This window comes from Hypanus sabinus, chromosome 13 (genome assembly GCF_030144855.1).
Source record: "Hypanus sabinus isolate sHypSab1 chromosome 13, sHypSab1.hap1, whole genome shotgun sequence".
Taxonomy (NCBI): Eukaryota; Metazoa; Chordata; class Chondrichthyes; order Myliobatiformes; family Dasyatidae; genus Hypanus; species Hypanus sabinus.
The window spans coordinates 54,224,563-54,245,422 of record NC_082718.1 but is presented as its reverse complement, the minus strand read 5'-3'; the positions used below and the strand labels follow the sequence as shown (position 1 = coordinate 54,245,422).

Genomic DNA, 20,860 nt, shown 5'->3' with positions numbered 1-20,860 from the left:
AGCTATGCTCCATCAAATCTTGACTCAGTATTATGGGTAGCCACTCCTTTCCATGAATCAGGTCACCAGTTCAAGTCTGAACCAAGGCTGTAATGAGATCTGACATCGTGTAGCACTAGTGGAAACCAGTCTCAGCTTTACCATGTAGGTGATCAAATGCCATCTTGTAAGTTTGCTGATGACACTTTACCATACTAATCCTATTTCTCTTGGTTCCCTTTATACCTTCATCTTGACTATACTGAGTGATTGAGTCTCTGCAGGCCACTTGGGCAAAAAAAAAGGTGAAGAACTGCCTCTCATTTCTGTGATGAGTAGGGTTGAGAGAGTGATACATGGTACCATGATATATACAATGATACACCTGATAAATAGTTGGAATAGATGAAATACAAAGACTTTGAGGTGTCAGCTTGTGCCTCATTCTCCAGAACATATCTAATCTCTAACCATAATATTTATATGGCTTCTCTATTTAAGTTTCTGGTCAATATGGCAACCAGTGTGTATCTGATTGGAAACTCTCTTCCTGAAGAAAGTGATTATCTGGCACTTGTGTGGCATGGATGTACTGTAATTTGCCAGCTGCAAGGACTGTGGTGAAATTCTTGTTGTACATAGCCCAAACAGCTTCATTATCCAGGGGGGAGTGAATAGGAATGAACACAAATAATCAGCAGTCATCTCCCACCTCTGTTGGACAGCCATAGGCAAGTCACTTGAGGACACTGCCCAAAAGAGCTCATGCAGTGATATCTTGTGGTTAACTAATTGGCATCTAAGGCTTTTGTGTTCAAAAGGACTCCAGATTGTGGAGAGCAATCTATTGATTCTCACTGATGTCCAATTATACCAAGAATTCTTGAGGCTACACATAATCAGATATTACCCTGATGTCACGGGGAAATTCCCTTTACACTGCTTCAATACTTCAAATCATTGGTTCAAGTCTGAACAAACGATAGTAACAAGATGTGAGGAAGATGCAACAGAATCTAGTATTGAATTGGCTGGAGTCCCCGGTCTGCTTGCCATCAAGCTCACCATTGGCAAGATGTAAGTCGATACCTATGATCGAAGTCTGATGGTTGATCAGAAGTAGAAGCCCAATGGCTGGATCCCAGAGAGTCTGTGGCTTTCTGCGAGTCCACTGGGGAAGTTGACGGCCCAATATCTGCAAAACCACAAATCTATTGGAGGCTGGAGGTTGCCAATGACCAGTACTGGGGTTAGAGGATTATATATGTGCGTGGGAGGGAGGAACAGAGCTTGTTTTGCTCTTGTTGCTTTTTTTCTGGGTATGTTCTATGTCCTTATGCTCTATGTTGTTCTGCTGAACATTGTGGTGCTGGAATGTCTGCCAGAACGTTTGGTCTGCCCCAGCACATCATTGGGTGTTTTGGTTGTTAACGTAAATAACACATTTCAATGCAATGTGATTAAAAAAAAACACTTGAATGCGAATCTGAACCAGAAGCTTTACACCCTGTGCAACCAGATAAACACTGAGTATCCAAGAAGCACAGACAGGAGGTGGGAAAAGAAGCTGAAGCAAAGAAAGGGAGAATGTAATGAACACACCCCCATCTGTTACAGTTGTAAACAACTTGAGCAATGCACACAAAACACTGGAGGAACTCAGTAGGTCAGGCAGCATCTATAGACGGGGATAAACAGTTGTGTTTCAAACCATAACCCTTCACCAGGACTGGAAAGGAAGGGGGTAAAAGCCAGAATAAGATGGTAGGAGGAAGGCAAGGAGCACCCTCTTTGATGTCATGGGCAAATAAATTTGTCTTTTCTTCTACAATTCAAGTATTGGTTCAAGTCTGAACAAACTCCTTATCCTTCTGTGAACAGTACAGTTGATTGTTCTAGTGATCCTATACAATGCAGAATGGTGGTGAAAGTCTGCCAATTTTCATGGAGTCATACAGTACGGAAACAAGCCTTTTGCCCCATTGAATCTGCACTAACCATTGAGTAACCATTTACACTAAATTTATACTAATCCCATTTTTTCTATGGATTGTCCCATATTCCCAACGATCACCTCCAGATTCTACTGTTCACCTACACATTCGGGGCAGCTTGCAGTGGCAAATTAACCCAGCAGTTTGCATACCTTTGCACTGTGGGTAGAAATCAAAGCCATGGGGTCACAGAGAGAATGTGAAAACTCCCCTCAGACAGGTGGTAGAGGAGGCTACAACTATATCTCCTCCATTTCCTGACCACTTCCGCAATGAACGATTTTCTGATTTATTAATACACGTCAGCAGATGCATCACTGCTGGGTTTGAATTCTGGAACTCACCACAGCACAGTAGCAACACCTTGATGAGACAGATTGCAATGGCTCAAAAGTGGCTCATCAAAGAGTAATTTGAGATAGACAACATGTGCTAATGTTGGCATCAATGCCCGATGCCAAAAAAAAGAAGAAAAAATTATTAAAGTCTTGATGAAGGATTTGAGCCTAAATATCAACTGTTTATTCCTCTCCAAAGATGCTGCCTGACCTATTAACTTCTTCCAGCATTTTGTGTGTTACTCTGGATTGGCAGCATCTGCAGAATTTCTTGTGTTTAAGTAGAAGAAAAGCTGTGCATTTGGGTAACGTATCTCCTGTGATTTTGAAGTTGTTGGAGGGATAAAAGCATAAATTGGACTGAAAATATAAAGAAGCTGCTAAGCAACCATAAAAAAACAATTAACAATGGAAGCGGCCATTATTCATTGTACCTTTGGGATAGCAAGTTTCTCTCCTTGGCATTCTTCACCATCAGAACAAATGGAGGACTCGCTGAACGACACCAGTGGATTTATTCTTGGCTTGTGGATGGGCTGAAAGGTCAGCTGGGTGCTGAGCAGATTGCTGACAGCTCTCAAGGAGGTACTGACATTGGGAGGCAATGAAGGTTCAGCCAACAGGTCTGTAATTAGTCCATGAGCTTCACCCATCACAGCTATATCGACGGTGACACTAGTGCCTGAAGACTGAAAGAAAATAAAAAAAACTCTCAATATGTTATTTCAACAATCATGGTCTGACAAGACACAACAATTTTTATTCTTTATTCTGCACTTTAAATGTACATACACTGGTTATAATTCAGATTATTTTTCCTTACTGTGGAACTTCAACCAGTCTGACAGACACTTGTTGCAAAGTTAACTCCATAAATCACAATGAGTTTTCCCTGCCCTTTTGTGGTCAAGCTTTTTTTATTCCTCATTGATCCATAAATATTCAAGTGCATTCTAAGGTGAAGAAGTAGTGAAAATAATGATTCCACGTGGAACATTTTCACTGACTACCAATATTCCTTTTTAGCAAGGATACTACTTTTAATGTCAAGCATAATTTAAATTAACTAACACTCATTAATACACTTTGAATTTGCCATTTGCATTCTAATCCTAATCTTAAAGCCTTATAACTTTGTTACTTAGCATTAATACTCTATATGTGTTCAATATGGATGTGACCCAGAAATGTTTAAAGATAATTGACCTGAAGCCGTAACTCTGTTTCTCTTTCAAGATGCTGTTTGGCCTGCTGATTATCTCCACTATATCCTGTTCTTATTTCAGATTTTAAGCATTTGCAGTTATATTTTATATTTGAAGATTCAAGATTGTTTATTGCTTCATAATACATCCATTTGTAACAAGGAATTGAGGAGGAATTTCTTTAGCCAGAGGGTAGTGAATATATGGAATTTACTACCACTCATATTTAAAGCGGAGGTTGGTAGGCTCTTGATTAGTCGGGGTGTCAAATGTTATGGGGAGAAGACAGGCGAATGGGGTTGAGAGGGATAATAAATCAGCCATGATGGAATGGCAGAGCTGACTCTATAAGTTGAATTGCTTAATTCTGCTCCTATATCTTATGGAGAAACAAAACATCATTTTCCAATTAGGCGTGCTGTATCCCTCCTGAGTCAGTAACAAATTCTTCAATTTTAGGTAACTTGCACTTCTTGTTCTGTCTGTATTAAGATTGAATATTTTGGCTTAATTTTTCTGTTCTGTAAGTATAGTCTGGGCTGTTAGACATGTCCCATACCCTTATTATTAGCAATACAGTACACAGACAGCGAAACACAATTTGATTCCAAATGATCTCCAAATTGTCATATTAAACAACATGGTCTCATTCTTCCATAGATATTTCCCTTGTTCTACCCATTCCCTCCATCACCACATCTGCAACTGAAAACTGACAAAGGGTCATAAACCTGAATTATTTCCCTTTCCACATTTGCTTCTTGACTTTTGTCAGTGCATTTTTCCATTTTTATTACAATTTTAGTACTTAGCAAATCCTGCACAAATTAGAATTTGGTACCCTTGACAACTGCCTCATTGAAAATTATTTTCTTGTTTTTTCTATAGTATAGTATAGTATAGTGAATACTGTTGCTATGGAAGCATAATAAAGAAATTAAAAATGAAGAAATCCACTTTAGCTTATGTTTTAGTCTTAGAAAATGTCACTTTATGGTCTGCAGCAATAAGTGACATTGTGGTATCTCAGTCAACGGCATCTCAAAGATATTAAAAATGAATCAATAATTTATTTAGTTAGTTGATAGATTGCTGATTAACTTTGCTTACCACAGTGTAAGTTTAGAACATTTTAAGCCTCTGACTGAATCTTCCATCAATTGAATCCATTAGCTGTGGCTTTGCGATCTGATTCATTGTGACTGGGTGAGCTGTTGAACGCTTTACACTGCTCTTTTATGTTACATTCTATGAGCTTCCCATTTGTGAGTTGGCTCCAGGGTTTAAAAGGTCAATGAGGATGTCAATAGTAAACCATTTTTGGTTGTCTTCATCGCAGATTAGGAATGGCGTATCTGATGGGTGCATGGTTTGTCCCATTGTCTGAGATGAGCTTCTACCATGCTGTTTCTCATGAAGCCACAATAAGACGGGGCCAATGAATATCTCATCTATCAATCAATGGGAGACAAATCTATCAAAATAAACCATTGCAATCAGGCTTCCCAAAATCAACTTAAAACACAGAATAAAACTCTCTTTCTTCAATGGTAGTTTATGTTGTATTGAAGGTAGACATATCAATATGCATAATGTTCTTGATTGAAGACTTGATTGATTTCAAGCCAGTCAGGCCAATAAGCCAGCATTATCAGTTGTATTTTTGCAATTGGTGATATTGTCAAATTGGGTGATCGAAGTAACATATGATTCATGAATTGATTCCCTAGCTCATTCTAAGAATTCATTCTCCCTTTCAGAAGGGAAAAATCTGCTTTCAATGAGGCAGCAAACAGAATTCAATTTGCAAAGGGTTGACCTACCTAAAATTTTATGGTCTGCAGCAATAAGTGACATTGCAGTATCTCAGTAAATTGCTTCTACACAGAAGCCAGACAATAGAAGCTGGAGCCTTGTCCTGTGCCAGTTCTGGGAACTTCATATACTAATGTGAAAATTTTATTCTGGATGCTTCATCCAAAAAAAATCTTTGCAAGACTAAAGATGCAAATATATAAGAGTGTGTCATTTTTAATTAATGCATTTTTGTCATGTGTTAAAAAACACTTGAGGAATCAACCTTGGAAAGTCAGATATCCTTTTTCAAAACAAGAAAACAAATGAGAGACATGCATAAATCCTTCCTTGCTTTGTGTTCCTGTGAACACACATGCTCACTCCAGGCCACAATAGCTATGCCACACTCACAGTGTACAACTTTCTATAAAAAGGTACTGTTTATAAAGCCTTAGCTGTAAAGAAGAGAAATTACTCAGGCTTAGGAGGCAAATTTCCGACCCTGTCATTAAAATTGAAGTAACTCTTCCTTTTGAAAACTGCACAGAGCTAGGTGCTGCTGCAAATTATAAAATCTTGTTATTTTGCTGTAAGTTTAAGCTGGTCAATGAATTTCAAATGGAACCCTGGTTTCATGTAAACATTTTTTTGCTAAGTGTAAAAAAGGTATGAGATTTCGCCCAAATTTGATTAGAGGTAGCAACAGGTTTTCAATAGGAGATGTCTTGTAGTTTCCAAATTGCGCTGTTGATTGCCTATACATCTAAAACCACACAGTGCTTATACCTATTGGCTTGGATTCTCAATTATTTGTAACCAGTCAAAGCAATAGACAAGGGAAGGGAAGTAGACCCCACCACAGTGTTAAGTGGATGGTTTATGGAGATTTGATTGGCAAAATTAACATGGTCGTCTGCCTACTTGAAAAGAACTATTTTGGATCACAGTGTCCAAAATAAAAAAAGATCAGCTTTGAGTTTACAAGTTATTGCAGATTTTCCCTCATTTACAGAGTCTTTAATTCTACTATTGCTTCCAAACTGTGGGAGTAGGATTGATGTGCAAAGATTCCAAAGTTACTTGCATCAAAGTCTCAGTTAATAGGCTCAGGAAAGGACTGAAGCTAATGGGCAGTATAGTACTATTTTCAAAAAGTTACAGATATTAACTATGATGAGGTCTGTAAGATTGTTTCATGCACACCATTTGCTTGTGCTACTTTGAATTTTGAAAATTGACCCCGTCTATTATTCACCACCTATCTTTAGACTACAGACAATGGTGCTTGCCAATTTTGGATCTGCTTTTGGATTACAGGCAGTGATACCTGAAGACAGAAATCCATCTCATACCATGGAGTATACCAAACAATATTATTTCACTGTTTCATATTCCCATCCACCATTCTACTCCAATTCTCCACTATAGACGACTGATGTTGCTGATGACTTTTAACACAGACGTGAGCTCATAGGTTAAAAGGAATGATAATATTCCTCTGGATTTCCAACATCTGCATAATTGGATTGTGCTAATGGCATTTGCTTCCCTTATGTTACAGTGTTATGTTAAAGGCAGTGATGTTTCTGCCTTTGGATTGCAGATAGGAATCTTGGATACTTTTGAATTAGAGGAAGTATTGCTCACTTTCTTTGGTATTTGCATGCCTGGTTTATAAACAGTGATGTTTGCAAACTCTGGATTATAGACAGCACACTCCAATAGCTGTGAAGTTTACTGCCACTGGAGTGCAGACCATACAATCTGCTGTGTGAACAATCAAGAGGAAAAGAGTAATCTAATCAGTGGCATTAAATCCACATAAAAGGTAGTTGTCATGTGTAGTTTCAAAGAGCTGTAGGGCTATTGAAAAAAAAATTGACAACATCTTAAAAGTTAAAAGATCAACGATTTTATTTAGACCTCTCCCAATCCTCTTTATTACCCTCATTACCGCACTGCTGTGTAAATACTTTAAATCATCTTATACACATGGAGGCATTAATGTATTTATGCACATTTTAGTCCACATCTGTACTTTAACTGCTAATTTTATATTTAAATAATTCTTCACAATTTCCAAATATTGCTGCTTTTTGCTGCATGTCATGTGACACAATGCAACAAATTGCTAATATATGTAACAACATATATGGTGAATGAAGTTGACCTTTCAACCTAAGGAAAATTTTGAAAAATAACCTGTGAGCTCTTCTTAACAACATTTGAATGTAAATTATGCTAATTAAATGGGGTTATCTTTTGATTGATCGGGTAATTATTTCCTGAGTTAAGTTTACCACCTGCAGGAAGGGGATTGAACACTCGGTGGCAAAGAGTTAAAAAGAGACAATGTGAATGGTGTGTAAATACTGTACATATTTACATAAAGGACGCAAAAATGGGACCAATATCAGCTTTTACTTTCCTAACTTCCTCAATTCTGAACAGTTGTATTCAGTACATCCAAGTCTTAACATGGAGTTGTCATGGAAACCAATGAAGGACATTACATTCCACATCATTATTTTCTAAAGTGTCGCTTTTGATTGTAAGATACACATTGGTGAGCAATACAATTTGGGAGTGACGTAAAGAACACTGCAGCAAAGCCTAATCAGATGTCAAAAGCCATTGATTTACTACTGCTTATATTTAAGCAAAATAAAACATCATGACTAAACCCACATTCTGGGCAAGGTGAAGTAAAAAACTAAGAATTTTGAAAGCCATAGTACTGTACATTTCTTAGAAGGTAGAACAACACCTACCTGTTGTTAGAAACACATGAAGTCATCACAGTTGGGATCTAATGCTCCACAGCAAAAACCTATACTTGAATACCCACTTCTCTTCAGGTTTCACTGGTGTGTAAAACTGAAATTTTGCACCCAGTCACATTAAAGATGATTAGAACTTTATCCACACTTAAAGAGATGTTTTAAATGCAAAACTTAGTGTTAAAGACTTTTAGAAATGGTATTCTGGAGCTTGTGGGCTGGCTGGTTAAAAGTTTTAGCTACGACTAAAAATATGTGATAGGAACCAACATGGAGATAACAGCACTGAACCAGGCCCTTTAGGCCTCTGGTTTCATGCTGACCGTCAATCATCCATCCTACTCATCCTACACTAGTCTGAATTTTTAATCTCTGCACATTTCCTCCAAATCCTAACACTCACCTACACAATGAGAACAGTTGAACAATTAACCTACCAAACAGCATACTTTAAGAATTGACAGAAGGCTAGTAAACCTCAATGGTCATAAATGACCGAGGTTCTGAAAGAAACCTCATAATTAGGACAGGTAATGTTATGAAATAATTACTAAAATGAGGCCCAATAGATTTTTCAGTGATTTCCTCCACATGCTCTGGTTTTCTCCCACTTGCTAGAGAAGAATGGGGATTGGGAGGTTTACTGGACACTAAATTGCCCTGCGTGTGTTAATGAGTGGAAAAATCTGATGAGTTGACACAAATGCAGGGGAAATAAACTGGGAATAGGGACGATCAGTGTAAATGGTTATTTGATGTTTGATACAGACTTGGGTTGAAAGGTTTGCTTCTGTGCTGAATAACTAGCATGGGTGATGAGAGAATGAATCAGAAGTTAGACTATGAACAGCAACATTTGGGGTGAACTCAGAGGATCCAGGGTGTTTTATAACCCCAAAACATAAAAATAATAGAAAAAAAAGTGGAGCTGGGAATTTCTGTCTACTTCAACTTTATTTTAAATGAGGCATGCCCTTATGATGTATTGGCTTAATGATCCATGACATTCACGTACTTTTACACATAACCCATAATGAATTATGTCAACAATTATAGCACTTTGTAAGGTGCCACTACTAATGTAATGGCCTCTCTGTAATGTTTCACTGCTAAGGTAATGGTTTCTCTGTAGCATTAATGTTTGGATTATGACCAGAGAAAACGGGGCCTTTGGAATGTATGTTAGCCAATGAGAGGCATGTTGTTCTTCCTCGTGGGTGTGGAAGCAGGGATTTTGTGGTCTTTTATCGGCAAGAGATGAAGAGGGAAGATGCAAATGGAAAGAGTTGGTAGACAGCTGGACAGAGTGGACTCAAAGCAAGGGTCCAAGGGTCAGTGGTGTTTGGAGGAGGTTGATGGGGGTTGAATGGACGAATCTGTGAACTCGAACGTGCACTTTAGACTGGTTCATTAAAATAGGCCCTTTTTCTTTTTATTTTCTTTACTAACCCTACAGTCAGATTCAAATTTATAAAGTTCAATCATTAAGTTGCATACGGTGTACTGTCTGATATTTTGTGGTTTTGATTTGTAATCGGACAACATGTCATGCAGCATCTACACAAACAAGATTTCTCAGTTTGGCTGGGCCAGCCAGAGGCTGTCTTACCCTAGACAAATGTATGCTGGCCGAACCTCAGGGTTACACAACAAAGAATGCTTAATCAAGCAAGATATTTTCAGTATTATTCAACTAAAACTGAAATACTAAATACACATCACTACTTCCTACTTACCTATAAACTCCAACTGATTATAGAATGCATCGCAATTTACATACACACACATACATATATGTATGTAAAAAAACACACAAACACATACACACACACACACACACACACACACACACACACACACACACACACACACACACACACACACACACACACACACACACACACTATATAATACAACTACTATGTAGACATCCACAGCATAGCAAATTCTAAAATTGTCCCATTCAGGGCTAAAGATTTAATTGCTATGGAGGATTTCTTGCTCGTATGGGATATTGTCTTCCCCAGCAAGAAGGAATCACTCTGCTTGGCAGATGTAACCTGTGGCTATAAAAAGAATCTGAGATTCTGGGGTGCCCTCCATGACGATTGTAGAAGTTGACACTGGGACTGCAAGAAGTAGTTCTGACAGCTCTGGACACCTTTCTTCTGGAAGGGTTGGCATCCTGAACAGTGCATGGCAAGCTGCTCGACCTGCTGATCTATCCCAGGCTACCAGACAAAAATTTGAGCAAACACATTTATTTGACACGTCTTGATGACCAGCATGTAGCTCCTCCAACACTTTAACTCTCAGCTTGGATGGTACAACAACTCTTAATCTGCACTTAAGGCAACCACTGTCGACAGCAAGTTCATCTTTGTGCTGATTAAAATGGGGAAGCAGAAATTTCTGATGCATATTCCAGTCATTTTGAGTTGACACATAGAGCCTAGATAGTGTGAGGTCTTTTCTGGTTTCCCTTTGAATCACCTCTGCTGTCATGGGGAGACTTAGGGTTTGCATCAAGAGGAATGTCCTGTTTTGTAAATTTTTCAGGTATTTTCTTTTCCAAGAAAAAATGGGACAATCCATCAGCATTTCTGTCATTAGTCATCCTCTTGAATTCAATTCTGTAATCATGTCCTCCAAGAAACAGAGCCTATCTCAACATTTGTGCTGCTGCTGTCAGTAGAACACCTTCCTGTGGATTGAAAATGGACACCAGTGGCTAATGATCAGTAATGAGGGTAAACTCTCTACCATACAAGTACTAGCTGAAACATTTTACACCCAAATCAGATAAAAGGCCTTTCTAACAAGGTGTGCATAATTACACTCTGCAATGGTACAGGAACCTAGTGCAAAGCCAATGAGGCGTTCATTTCCATCACTCATAATATGTGACATGACTGCACCTATACACAAGGTGAGGCATCACAGGCCATCTTCACTGGATGTTGTGGATCATAATGTTTGAGTACAGGGTCTGATGTCACCATTTCCTTTGGCATTTGGACAGCCACTTCACCCTTCTTGATTTGTTGTAATGAGTTTAAGGGGTGGAGCACAGTAGCCAGGTTTGGCAGAATACTTATATAGTAATTGACAAATCCTAAAAAAGACCACAACTGTCACATAACCTTCGGCCTTGGAGCATCCATGAGCGCTTCAATTTTCTCAGCTCGCTTGGGTAAATCTTTTACATCAATGGTGACCATTGTAAGTGATGTTTGATTTAGTGAATTCACACTTGTCATGCTCGGAGACCATAATCTTCGAACTTTTTTAACATCATCTTGAGATTTTGGAGATGTTCCTTGTCATCCTCACTGGTAACAACAATGAGGTACCTGGTCCGTAGCTTTCTGCCAGAATGCAGGTGCCGTTGTTTCTCCAAAAATAAGATGATAAAGCCCTTTGTGAGTGTTTTTAGTGAGAAACACTTTGAACACTTCTTCCATCTCCATCTGTAGGTAGGCCTCAGCAAAGTCCACTCTGCTGAGTAATTCCGTCCAGAAAGGATTGCATAGGTATTCTTTATTCTGGACAGGGGATATTGATCACTTTCAGTACTGGGTTGATGGTGACCTTAAAATCACCACAGATCTTGACAGACCCATTCTTCTTGGCTACTGGGACCACTGGCATTGCACATGGGCTCCAATCAACTTTGGGAAAAAAATTCAGCCTCTATGCAATCTAGCTCACTGGCTACTTTATCATCGATGGTATAATGAACCAGACAGGCTTTGCAAAACTTGCGTCCAGCATTTTCACAACATTATTTTACCCTTGAGTTTTCCAATGCCATCCTTGAACACTACTGTAGCATCATCCAGTACCTTTCTTAATTTGCTTTCTGTTGACCCTTTGCAGGGGATGTGGCATGCAAGTGGTAGATGGATCTCGCATCAAGCTGTAGCTGTCTCAGCTAATCATGCTCCCATAATGCTAGCCCTCCTGTTTTTACCACATACAAGCCCAATACGGTCTATTATTTGTTGTATTTCACTGTCACGAATGTTATTCCCACAGTAGTTATCTTTTCTCTGGTACAAGTTCTTAGTTGAATACCTGCAGGCTTCAGTTCAGTATCTTTAAAATGCTGTTCAAACTCATTTTGTGGAATGACTGAAACAGCTGATCCAGTGTCCAATTCCATTTTAATTAATTTGCTGTTCACTTATGGTGTAAATCAGATTGCTTGTCTATTGTTAGTTTTCACATTGTAAATGTCAAGGTTATGCAGTCCTGTGTTACTCTCATCATTATCAGATTTTTCATCAACGTCATGCAGATTAGTACTCTTTTTGAAACAGCAACTTAACTTGTTATCTTTATCTCTTTCCAATGCAATAGTTTTATTTTTGTCTGCCCAACATACTCATTTTCTGCAAGTATCATCTTTAAATCTGCATTGGTCTGGTGTATGTGAGCCCCTGATACATCAATAACACAATTTGTTTGGCCAGGCAGGTTTCTGTTCAGATGTTGCAATTTTATTCATGCTCACTTTCATTCTTGACTGCAACTCAATTGTATGCTGTTGTTTCCGTTGATACAGTAATTTCAACTGCCCTTTTAATTGTGAGTTGTGTTTCAGCCAGGAACATTTTTGAATGCTTTCTTGCAAGATTCCACAAACTGAGAGCAAGGAATCTTGGTGCTTGTGAACCAGATCCCCAGCTATGGGTAAATAGCTCCACTGCCTTGTGGGCAGCCTTGGGAGATACAAAGGCTACGGGAGTAAACCCACACATCAAATCCGGAGTGAAGCCCCTAAGGCCGCTGGATGTCTTTGAACATCCTTCCGGCAGCTCCTGCAGTTAAGCTGATGCCAAATGCATTGCTTTATAAGCTTTCCATTGGACTACACTGGTGAGTCTGAGTGGGGGATCCTGTCAACTGGGCATCTCAGGATGTCTATACCTTCTGCCCAAGCTTGTGATGATCATCATCATCACGCATTGCCCTTCGAGAATCTGGAATCTTCACTCAAATTAAATGAAGACCCCAGAATAAGACAATGTAACATCAAATTTATACCTTTTGAGCATTCTTATTTTACAAAAGCAGTGTAACACAAGGGACAAACTGCCTGATGCGGCACAATAGTATAGCAGTTAGCACAATGTTTAACAGTGTCAGATATAAAACCAGTTTTCCCCCCACATTCCAAAGATGAACAATTAGGGTTAATGAGTTGCTGTATTGAGGATGGAAACGTGGCCCAGCACAATCTTTGCTGAGTTGACTTGACACAAATAATGCATATCATCCTACATTTCAATTTAAATGTGACAAATAAAGCTCATCTTTTTTTCTGGAGGGGGACATCCCACATGCCACAAAATCAATTAAAAACCACTAATATGTTGCAAAAATATAGATTAGTGTCTGTTTAGATGAGTGCACTAGATTGGCCAATTAGTCTTCCTCATATGCATTTAAATTGTATTTAGTTGAAAATTACATACTGCTTTCCATTTAGAAAACAAACCAAATCCTCTATTAAATTAGTCACCACTGGCTAGTGAGCAGATATACAAACATTTCAAGTGCTGCATTGAACTATATTCATGAACACCAGACTGAATGAGAATCCGAATGTTTAATCAGGCCAGTTGCAGGGGGCTAATTTTCTGCTAGCTGTGGAATGCAACTCCCTCATTATTTTCCGGAGCAACAAATTACAGGATATTTCTTCAGACTTGGCATTGAATCACTGCTCCAGCAGCCCTTGAGTGTCACCTCCACCAATTCAGTAACTTTAACCAGTTTCCAGCCACTGAGCTCTTTTGATGGTTTTGCTCCCACCTATTCTCCCCTTTAGTGCAAGGAGAAATTAGAGAACCCACACTGCCACCGCAAATAAGATCAACACATTTGCTTGATCAAGAGGTTTAGGACTGATGATGAGAGAGAGCTTTCCAACCTCTCATTGAGAGCTATCCATATAGTTTCATTCTGCTTCTCTCTCCTATATTTGGTTTGAAAGAAGACTTGACTTATGGAAATCCAACCTTGTACAAATTTTCCCAGAAGTTTTCAAGATAGAAAAAAAGTTACTGAAATGCAAGCAGCTTCAGGAGTTACGTAATAGGTGGAGCAACTAGTTAATTCAGAAAACAACTAGTCTTGAAAAGAAACTTGTTCATACGTAACCTTCTCCTGGTAGTCAGACTTTATTGTCTTTAAGAACCCAGGCTCCCATTTCACAATGTAAGGCCACTTAAGAGATTTGTTTTGGAAACTTGCAAGGCAAGCTCTTCTATTGACACTTATAAATGACTTTATTAAATAATCTAACATCCATTAATAAACCTAGGTGTGCAACATTCTAGTTCTCTGCCATTGTAACTATATAAGCAAGACAATAAATAAATATTGATGTGAATTTACCTTCAGTAAAACTGTAGGAAAAGTCAGTTTATAGACAGCTCTCTCTCAGGAACAGAAACTGTACACAACCTTATTGTTCAGATATGTGACAGTACGGAAGTTTCTATTTGATCTACCTCCAGCAAATTTTCATGTAGCAGAAACCAATGCATAATAAATGGTTGCATTAAAAGTTTCCTGATATCCCTTTCATAACTTTCTTTAATCTATTCCCTTTGGTTTCATGTTTCCTTGTTGAAAACAGTTTCTTATTCACGCCATCAAATACCCTTCATAATTTTTGATACTATTTTTAAATCTTCCCTTAGCCTTCTACTTCATGGAAAACAAACCTACTTTCTCCTTGACACAGGTGTATCTAATTCTTTGTACCAGTCTGGTATTATTTCTGGTGCAAAACACATTTATGAGTTACTATGCATCTGATTTACATCAATGTCAAAGCTTTATAAACAGAATCACTAGTCAATTATTTATCTGATTACAATCAGAACTGCATGATGTGTCTGAAAAAATAAATCTCTATCCAAAGGTCATTAAAATAAGGAAGTGGGCCCAAGTATTTTTGCTGTTATTAGGGCTTTTGTGGTCACATATGTCAGCTGTGAAAGATATTGCATCCCAAGGATCTCTCCTGTGCAACATAATAGCAAGGTATGGGTAGAAGTCAATGCAGACCAGAGCTGTTATTAAATTTTCAAACTTGGCCAGCAACCTTTGGAAAAAAGCCATGTGAAAAGACAAACTCTGGTTGAAAGCACATGTTCCATACTCTTCTCTTCATGTTGAGACTGTCTTCTGAGATTTGGAGCAGACAATGATTTATAAAGACAAACAGTGAAACCAATGAATGTACCTTCAATTCTATTGTTTCTTCCAACTTTTTAAGAAAAATGAAACACAGGAAATGGAACATCTCTCTCTTCATGCCAATGCAGAAAACATTGATTTTAAAATGATTTATGGTCAGCGAGAGAATAAATTTAGATTTGCATCCAAATGTATGGGATTTTTTTTCTTTTCTGATTAATGGTCTATATAAACCATTTTCAATTGAACCAAGCCTCCAGGAACAAGGTAAATTCTAAATTGAACAAACATCAGCTATGTAATGAAATGCCTATATCTCATCTGTTTGTGTAATTATTAGATTCCTTTTCTTACATGCACTTCGACAGAAATGACAAACTGTAAGTAGTTTGTTGCAGCCAGGTTCTGTATATTGGCCAGGTTGCTGCAACATCCTGTTCCACTATTTCCCACTCACATCATCCTTTTAATTTTCTGGATAAAATTGGACATTCAGCTTGCATCATCTGGATTTGCTTATTGCAAATTCTTAACCTCTCGATAAACTTTGCAACTTCCCCCTTCCACTGAGACTTGTCACTTCTTTAAGAATCTACTTTTCCACCCATGGGGTGAAAACATTTCCAGTTATGTAACAAGCTGCCAGAAGAAGTGGTTGACGCAGGTACTTTGACAACATTTAAACAATACTTGGACAGATACATGGATGGGAAAGGTTGAGAGAGATGTGGGCCAAATTCAGACAAATGCGACTAGCATTTGGGAAACTTGGTTGGCATGGGCCAGTTGGGCCAAATGTCCTGTTTCCATACTGTGTGACTCCATGATTCTATGCACTTCATCCATCTTTTCCCTCATCAGAATCGTAGAACATTAAAGTTCTTTGGTCCACCAAGTCCACTCCAAGCAGCAAGCACCCACTTACAATAATCTTATTCTTCCCGTATCCAATAGGTTCCCTCAGATTCTACCCCTCACCTTCTCACTTGGGGCAATTCACACTGATCAACGCACCTACATGTAGGGGAAAACTGGCACACACAGAGAATACAAACATGACCACAAAGAAAACATGTAAACTCCACATAGACAGCATTGGAAGTGAGGATTGAACCTGATTCATTGAAGCTGTGAGGCAGCAGCTCTGCAAGCTATGCATTGTGGATGATAGAAAATATAGAATGCAATATAATGGCATGAACAATGGATCGTAGCAATAATTTTGTCCTATCACATCCAGTTATAACTGCTGGTACACAATTATATATCTACGCTCCATGACACCAGACCTCAATAAACACGTCTCAAAAGGCAAAGCTGAAAATGTTTTAACCATCTTCAGCCACGATTGCCAAATAGAATTCATCTCTGTTTTCACTTGAAATCTTTGGCCAAGTTCATTCACTTTGTCATAGGAACTGCCAACAGCAGTGAATACTGCTAAGACTTATTGGTAATGGTTCATTATTGTCACATGTACCAAGATACGGTAAACAGCTTGTATTTCATACTGTTTATACAGATCAAATCATTACATGGTGCATTGAGTTAGAACAAGGTAAAATAAAAACAACTCAGAATAAAGTGTAAAAGTTACCAGAAAAAAATGCAGTGCAGGCAAACAATAAAATGCAAGATCTTAACAGGTATTGTACAAGAGGCTCATTCAAGAGTTTGATAACTGTGGGATAGAAGCTGATGGCACATGCTTTCTGGGTTTTGTATCTTCAGTGCCATGGGAGAGAGGAGAAGCAAAAATGTCTGGAGTGGGTAAGGTGTTTGATTATGCTGGTGGCTATACTGAGACAATGAGAAGTATAGACAGAGTTCATAGAGGGGAGCTTGTTTCTGCAATCTGCTGTCACAGACAACATTCCAGCTATAGTGCTGAAGGTTTATACTCTATAACTAACCACACTCTGAGTTAAATAGTGGAAGTACAGTTATTGCAATAGGATCAGGAAGAAAACATGGAAAATTTCCCAGGTACATCTGGTCTACAAGCAGCAAGACAAATCCAGTCTAACTAATGGCTGGTCCACCAGTTTTCTTTCGATCATCATCAACCTGATGACTGGAGCTATCAACAGTGTTACCAGATGGCATTTACTCACCTGTAACCACATCATTGGTGAGAATTTGGGTTTCCCAAATATGATCTTAAAATAAACCTTGTAAAAGGGTCATTTAAACTAGGGGTTCCCACCCTGGGGTTCATGGACTCCTTGGTTAATGGTAGGGGTCCATGGCATTAAAAAAAGGTTGGGAACCCCTGCTTTAAACACAACAATAAAAGTTAACTTCAAGCAGAATTGCCAAGCTGAAGTGAGTAAACAACTCATTACATCAATAATCCAGAAGTGGAGGTGCTGTGTTTGGTTATTGGTGATCCTGGGGTTCATGCTGATCATCGAGGCCCAAAGTCAAAAATGAAGTCAGGAAGGCGAAGGTCACTGGCTGGAGCCTGAGTTGTGAATTTCTGCAAGTCCACTAGGGAAATTGAAGGTCCAATGTCTATGAGCTCAGGTCTAAGTCCACTGGAGGCTGAAGACAGCCTGTGCTGGAGTTGGAGGACTGTGCATGTGTGATTTATCTGTTGTTGCTGCTTTCTTGTTTGTTGTCTACTGGGTGTTCTGGCTGCACATTATGGGCATGCTATACTAACACTGGAATGTTTGGCAACACTTGCGGGCTGCCCCCAGCACACCTTTGGTCGTGTTGCTTGTCAGCACAAGCACATTTCACTGTGTGTTTCCATCTACATGTGATAAACAAATTTGAATAAAACTGAATCTTGAATGTTGGATAGTATCTGACCAAGTGCGGTGTCCACGCACTCTGATAAAATCAAAATCAAGGGGAAGTTCATTCCATTTGTTAGGGTCAAAGGTCAAATGGCATTAGCCTCCAAAAACCATAACCACCTCAACCTAACCAGTTACCTTTAATCTAACCATCTTCAGCCATTTTCTTTCATCATTAAGTCAGAAGTGTGGGTGTTTGCTAGCGATTTGTTTAATTCCATTTGTAAACAGAAAAACAAAGCAGTCCATGCCTGCATGAAGCAACCCCTATGGGCTGTTCAGTGATAAACAACATTCATGCTCCACACGTGTCAGGCAGGGTTTACCTTCAATAAGAGAGCATTTAACTACATACCCTTGAAACTCAATAGTTATTTCCATAAGCCTCAGCATCCAGCATTGTCCAGCATTATACAGTCGCTATAATAAAAGATTGGGTACTGGGTATCCTGCAGCAAATTACTTACCTCCAGAGACCTTCTGCAACCTATACTAGTCAAGAATTTGATAGATTACTCTCTACTCTTGGAATTGAATTCAACTTGAAGAACTGGCAAAAAGATCAGAAACAAGCAAGAGAAAGCAGCTTAACAAATTAGTACCTCATTCCCTTCACTGGGGAGGCCACAGAATGTACCAACTACTAAATGCACTGCAGTTACTTGACAAGATTATGCCAACGACACCTCCAAAATGTATGAGAAATTTTACGAAGCAGCAAATGCATAGAAACAGCACCAATTTCAGGATCCCTTTCAAGTCACACATCCTTCTTACCATGAAACCTGTAATTGGCCCTTCACTGTCACTTGGTTTAAATTTGGAACTCCTCTCCTAACAGAATTGAGGGAGTACCCTCATCAGAAGGACAGCCATCATTCAAAAGGGTGATTCACCAGATCCTTCTAAAGGACAATTGGGGAGGGCCATTACATGCTGAGCTTCCAGCCAACATTGTCCTAATGACTTAAATAAAAATCGCTGACTCTAGTCATGCAATCCATCACTCCGGATCTTCCTTGTTGACTTATAGTCATGCAATAATGCAGCATGGAAACCAGCTATTCAGTCCAACAGAAGAATAGAAATCATCAAGATAAGCCATATGCATGTGTTTGGCCCATATCCTTCTAAGCACCTCCATGTACATATCCAAATACCATGAGAACAAGCCAACAATGTTATAGGCAAAGGGAGAAATATAACACAGAAACAAATTCTACATAAAAATCATCCTCCCCTCCACTAACTCTTTCTATACTTCCTATTACTTTGGCAAAGCAGCCAACATTAGCAAAGACCCCTCCCACCTGTCTTTCTCACTTCTCCCTGTCTTCCATCAGGCAGAAGAATCAAAAACTTGAAAACACACATCACTTAAGGACAACTTCTACCTTGTTTTTATAAGACTCTTGAATGGACTACTTGCACCTTATTTGTCTACCTCGACAGTATATATCTTTAATGGCAATGGTAATACTAAACAGCTTTCTGCATGCTATTCAACAAATTTCTATCTACGGAAACTGATACTTAACTTCAAAATTAGACTCCATCCTTTTGCAATCGTCAAATAAAATATGAATTTTTACAAAATCTAAAGTTTAAACTGCATGAATTAGAATACTATATGCAATATTCCTACAACTGAACATCACCTATTGATGTAAAGTACTTTATTAAGCAATATTGGCAGATCTCCAGAACACTGACCGAGTTCAGTCCAAGCATATATTGTTAAACAACAAGAGGAACATTAGCCAGCATATTGTGCAAGAGTAAGTTAAAAGATTATTAGATGTAGAAAGAAAATAAAATTCTAAATATGCTGCAAAATAAACTCAGCTCAGCCATTGAAATTCAGACGAACTTCAGTCATTTACTAAACAGTTATAAGAGTTGCTCACTTAAAAAAAAGATGGTAAGTGAAAACCTCTTACAATATAAATTGGCTGAATTTTCTCTTATATTGTAGTTGTTGACTGCCAAATATATAGTTGTTTTTGATTAATAAGAGTTTGCTCCATTTTTGCTGGAGGAAATTTAAGCTAATTACTAAAATGTTTGCACACTGAGTTTCACCCGAATTAAAGATCAAGTAAAATGAAGATCATATGTTGCACCTTACTTCTGCAATTACTACAGGTTGAGTATCCCTTATCTGAAATGCTTAGGGCTGGAAGTGTTTCGGATTTTGTATTTTTCCACTTTTGGAATATATAATGAGGAAAGCTTGGGATCACCATAACTTCTGACTCTAAATTTATGTGCTACAAGGAAGCAGTCTTTGTCTTAGTCTTGGCCATAACATATAGGTACTGATGCAACCATTCAGCGTGTTAAATTTTCATCAGCTATGATCTTGGCAAACTCATCAATGAATTTCTCTGCTGTTTCATGCATAGCAGACACTTTATCACCACAAATTAAAAAAAATTTAATGCCATGTCTTTTCTTAAAATTTCTGTAACCAGCATGCTGAATATTCACAATCACCTTCAATAAGTTTGTTGTGATAGATCTTTGCTTGTTTCACAATCAGCGTCCTATTAAGTGGCATACATTCACTCCGATGCCAATGAATCTAGTCATTCAGTACACGATCAAGATCTTCACTCTCTTGCTTTATGCATTGCTTTTCTATTTCTCATTAACTTCTATTCAGTACTATGTGAGGTCACTTCTCAGCACTGTGGTAGTGTAGTGGCTATTACAGTTCAGGGTGTTCCGGAGTTTGGAGTTTAATTC

The 20,860-nt window shown here is 38.5% G+C and overlaps 1 protein-coding gene across 7 annotated transcripts in view; it reads right to left on the bottom strand.

Annotated features, from left to right (window-relative positions):
- pde3a (phosphodiesterase 3A, cGMP-inhibited) overlaps positions 1-20,860 on the bottom strand; it is a 506,801-nt gene that overhangs the window by 101,437 nt on the left and 384,504 nt on the right. For all 7 annotated transcript variants that reach the window (XM_059987641.1, XM_059987642.1, XM_059987638.1 and 4 more), the window contains one exon: positions 2,746-3,000. In XM_059987641.1, the coding sequence (XP_059843624.1) occupies positions 2,746-3,000 (255 nt within the window). The remainder of the gene's footprint in view (positions 1-2,745; positions 3,001-20,860) is intronic.